The sequence below is a fragment of the Pundamilia nyererei genome, unplaced genomic scaffold (genome assembly GCF_000239375.1).
Source record: "Pundamilia nyererei isolate P.nyererei 1_Seehausen unplaced genomic scaffold, PunNye1.0 scaffold00314, whole genome shotgun sequence".
In the NCBI taxonomy this organism is placed as follows: Eukaryota; Metazoa; Chordata; class Actinopteri; order Cichliformes; family Cichlidae; genus Pundamilia; species Pundamilia nyererei.
The window spans coordinates 550700-554546 of record NW_005187715.1 but is presented as its reverse complement, the minus strand read 5'-3'; the positions used below and the strand labels follow the sequence as shown (position 1 = coordinate 554546).

At 39.3% G+C, this 3847-nt stretch overlaps 1 protein-coding gene across 1 annotated transcript in view; it reads left to right on the top strand.

Moving 5' to 3' along the window:
* Nucleotides 1-3738, top strand: part of LOC102215231 (uncharacterized) — a 5674-nt gene extending 1936 nt beyond the window's left edge. The window contains exons 5-8 of the mRNA XM_013915506.1: nucleotides 2286-2395; nucleotides 2848-2946; nucleotides 3340-3495; nucleotides 3586-3738. Coding sequence (XP_013770960.1) covers nucleotides 2286-2395; nucleotides 2848-2946; nucleotides 3340-3495; nucleotides 3586-3738 — 518 coding nt within the window. The remainder of the gene's footprint in view (nucleotides 1-2285; nucleotides 2396-2847; nucleotides 2947-3339; nucleotides 3496-3585) is intronic.
* Nucleotides 3739-3847: the final 109 nt, after the last annotated feature.

The window sequence follows — 3847 nt, the reverse complement described above, 5'->3', positions numbered from 1 at the left end:
GTTTCTACCAGCTTCTAATGGAAAAATGTGGTTGCTAAATACTCCATTTGTCCATTGGTGTAAGCTGGTGCTGGGACAGCATGGCCCAGTTTCTTTATCTGAGCCTTTTGCTACCTGCTGTATTGTAACAGTACAGTGAAGAAAAACAATAATGATGGCTGTGGGACTTTACACTGTGGTTGTGTGTTTGGCTCCTCAGCATGGTGCAGTGTTTACATTTGGCTCCGGTCAACACGGACAGCTCGGTCACAACTCACTACGCAACGAACTGCGTCCTCGACTTGTTGCGGAGCTCTGGGGGGCAAAGGTCACCAAGATTGCATGTGGAAGGTATGACACACATATTGTTTAAATTTATGATGTAAACAGTGCTCAAAGAAAGCAGTTAGTAAAGTGTAACTATGGTTTTTAGGTCTAAATATTTAGTATATTATCATCTACACAGGAATCACACTTTAGTGCTGACCGAATCCAAGAGGGTCTACTCCTTTGGTTGTGAGGATCAAGGACAGCTGGGACATCGAGAGGAGAGTAATCCATCTGTGCCACTGCCTGTTCGACTGCCACAGGGTAACTACACCTCTGTTATTAATGATTTAAGGATACAATGAATTTGCTGTATCTGAGAAAGAAATGATGTGTTTACCTGCCATTTCAGACACTGGTGAGCCCAAAATCAGAAACATCTTCGCAGAAGATAACTGTTCATTTGCAAGATGCTTGTCTGATGAGGTACTGACACTAACATATAAAGTACAGACCATAATGGAGGAGGTGTAAATATGTAAACAATCACTGCTTTCTTTCACAGGGCATTCACAAGGGTTCAAAGACTAACTGTGGCATTGCATCACAACACTGTCTTGATGACATGGTTGACAAATGGATCTCTGAATGTGATTCAAAGCCATGGAAAAAGAAAAAACAGTACGTATGATGCACTGGCAGTCACAGCTTGTTGATTTGCCTGGTGTTTCTGTGACTCAAATTATTCATTTTTTCTGCAATGGAATGAAAACATTAAATCTTCACAGGGAAATCTACAGGGCATTTTCCTCTGCATCCTGTCTGAATAAAAGCTTCCTTGAGCAAAGGTAAATACACAGTTTCTGTGCACCACATTCTTCTTTTTCTCATCTCAAAGGTGGGCTATCTAGTCTCTCGGGCCTGAAATAACTAAAGTATGGCTATAGTTGCTATATATATATATATGTATATATATATATATTAATTCATAGATAGATAGATAGATAAGTGCAATACTTTGATATGGACCTTCTTCTTTTTCTTCTTAGCGGTGATAAACATTTCCAAACTTCGCCAAAGTACCACGGCTTAAACCTGAACCATGCACAGCTTGCTTTCAAGAAACTGTTAACTAAGGAAAGTGCTCGGGCAAAGGTATGTTGAATACATAAGTAATTTGTAAGAAAAGTTATGTGTTTGTTTGTTTGTTATTTTATAAATATCTTACTAATAATTTGAGAAATCTGTGTTTGTCCATAAATGCCTAGTAATATAAAGCTAAATCTGTACAGACGTGTCACACAGACACAAATATCTTCTAAGTGTTGATTGAGAAACTAATAAAATACTAGAATTTAATTTGATGAGCATCCAAATCAGAACTTCAGTTCCTCACTCGTGGTGTTCAGATGTGCGGTTCTTGAAAAAACTGCAACCGATATTCAGTTTGTTCTGCATGGCCACATTCTTATCAGACAGTCATACACACATGACACATTTAGTGAACGTATCCTTATAGCTAACCTTTTCGACAACTTCAGATTGTAACTGGTTACACTCTTCCTGACCAGGCACTGCTCTTGTCTGTGTTAACTGAATAAGCTTCCTGACTTTTAAAGAATGACTATATAGTCCTAGCATTTTTCCTCTGAACACCGTCGAACAAAAGCCACATTCAATGTACCTGGAGCTACCTGCTGTTCAGTGATTTTTGGAATCATCTTCAAACAGATCGAGGCTGCTGTGCTACACCTGCTCCCTTCCCTTGATCAGAAACCAGTTGGAGTGGAGGGGTTGAGAATCTACCTTCTTCTCAATGAGCTTCTGCATGCAATCCAGAAACAAACATGGCAACAGAGCACAGAGCTTGCTGAGGCGGTAGCTGGTGCAGTAGCAAGGTTGTCGAATGAAAGCCTTAAGATCATAGGTACTGTCACAGCTGTCTACATGATATCACAATACTCTTTTAATCTGGAAGGTGAGAAAGTGCTCAAAGCTTCATGGCATGTAGTTTTTATCTGCTCTCTGTTTTGCTTCAGGTGACTGGTGGTCCTCGCTGTCACCCTCCACCATGGTGCGATACGTTAAGGTGTGGAAGAAGGCCCTATCAGAGATCCTGTCCTTCAAACCTGTACCTCGCAACTCTGGAGTCAGACATGTGCTGCTAGTCCTCCAATATATGTACAATGTTAGTATAAATATCCTAAAACAGTCATTTTACTCCCTCTTAAGCCTTTATCTGTCAGTTATTTTACCTGAAAAAAAAAGAAATTTAAAGTCAAATGTTTCCTTTAAAGGCCAACAGCAGGGTTGCAGAGTCTCGAAGGATACCAGACAGTGATTTTTGTGTGTCAGCTGATGAAGCATTCCTTTTTGAGGATTTGCAACATTGGCTTTTACAGTCACAACGAAAGGTAAAATGTTCTGGTCTAAAGTAGTGTGTCTGTGTGTAATCTGCTGTGTCATACTTTGTTATTCCATTCTTCTCATCTTTGATTCTGTCACTTTTAGTCAATGCCTAATGTTGATGTTGATATTACAAAGAAATGGTTTTCATGTGTTGGTAAACCTAAATGATCTATGTGGATTTTTCTTTTTCAGTATGCAAATGCTGAGCCGCTCATCCTGTGCAAGTTCCCAATCGTGATGGATCTGCAATCAAAGAAAACAGTGTTCGACATGAATTCTGAATGCACTCAGGTAACTTAAGCCTGAACCAAGCAACTGCTTTATCTTCCACAAATTTGCTTTACACTACCTGCAATATTTAAAAACAAAACAAAACAGGAGGAGTTATTTAATTAGTCAGCAGCCTGATAACCTGAGCAGTGCTTAAATGACACAGATTATTCATCAGGTGACCGGAATTGTGTCAAATGATAATATTGTTCTTCACTTATGAAACTATCAGCAAATTTAGTCCCAGTAATCTTGTGAGGCAGTAGTCATTGTTATTATGGATTACTGTGCTGCCCCCCAGTGCACAGCAAAATAAATGCCATTATAAGAAGTAAGACTTGCTGTATTCAATAAAATGTCATTCAAAGAGAAATAGAATTTTTAAAAATATTTTTTTTGTTATCTCTATTGTAGAGACAGCACCAGATGGCTTTTGGTTTGCCTGATAAATTGAATCCTCAGTCAAATCCAATTTTTTTTGAACTGCGGCTGCAGCGTGCGTCACTTTTCGAAGGCACCTTCAGAGAGCTGGAAGCTGCTCCTCACAGCGCCTGCAAGAAGCCACTTGTGGTGAATATTTTCCCCTGATGATTAAAGTATATCCAGACTCTTCTGCAACTGTTCTCATCAAAAACTTCTGCAACTCTTATATTTTCGCAGGTCTATTTTGATGAGGACCCAAACACCAAAGATGTCTACAAACGAGACCTTTTTCACCACCTGTTTCTTAAAATGGTGTCAGAAGAATCTGGGATGTTCATGCTCAATGACTCCAAAACCCTGGCATGGTTTCCCTCCAATGTAAGACTTTAAAACTGAGCCCACCAACTGTATAAAATTGGTTAAAGGATTGAAATTTTAACGATAAGCAATAATGAACCAAAGCAAACTTTTATTAATGCAGGCAACAGAGGAGAGCAAG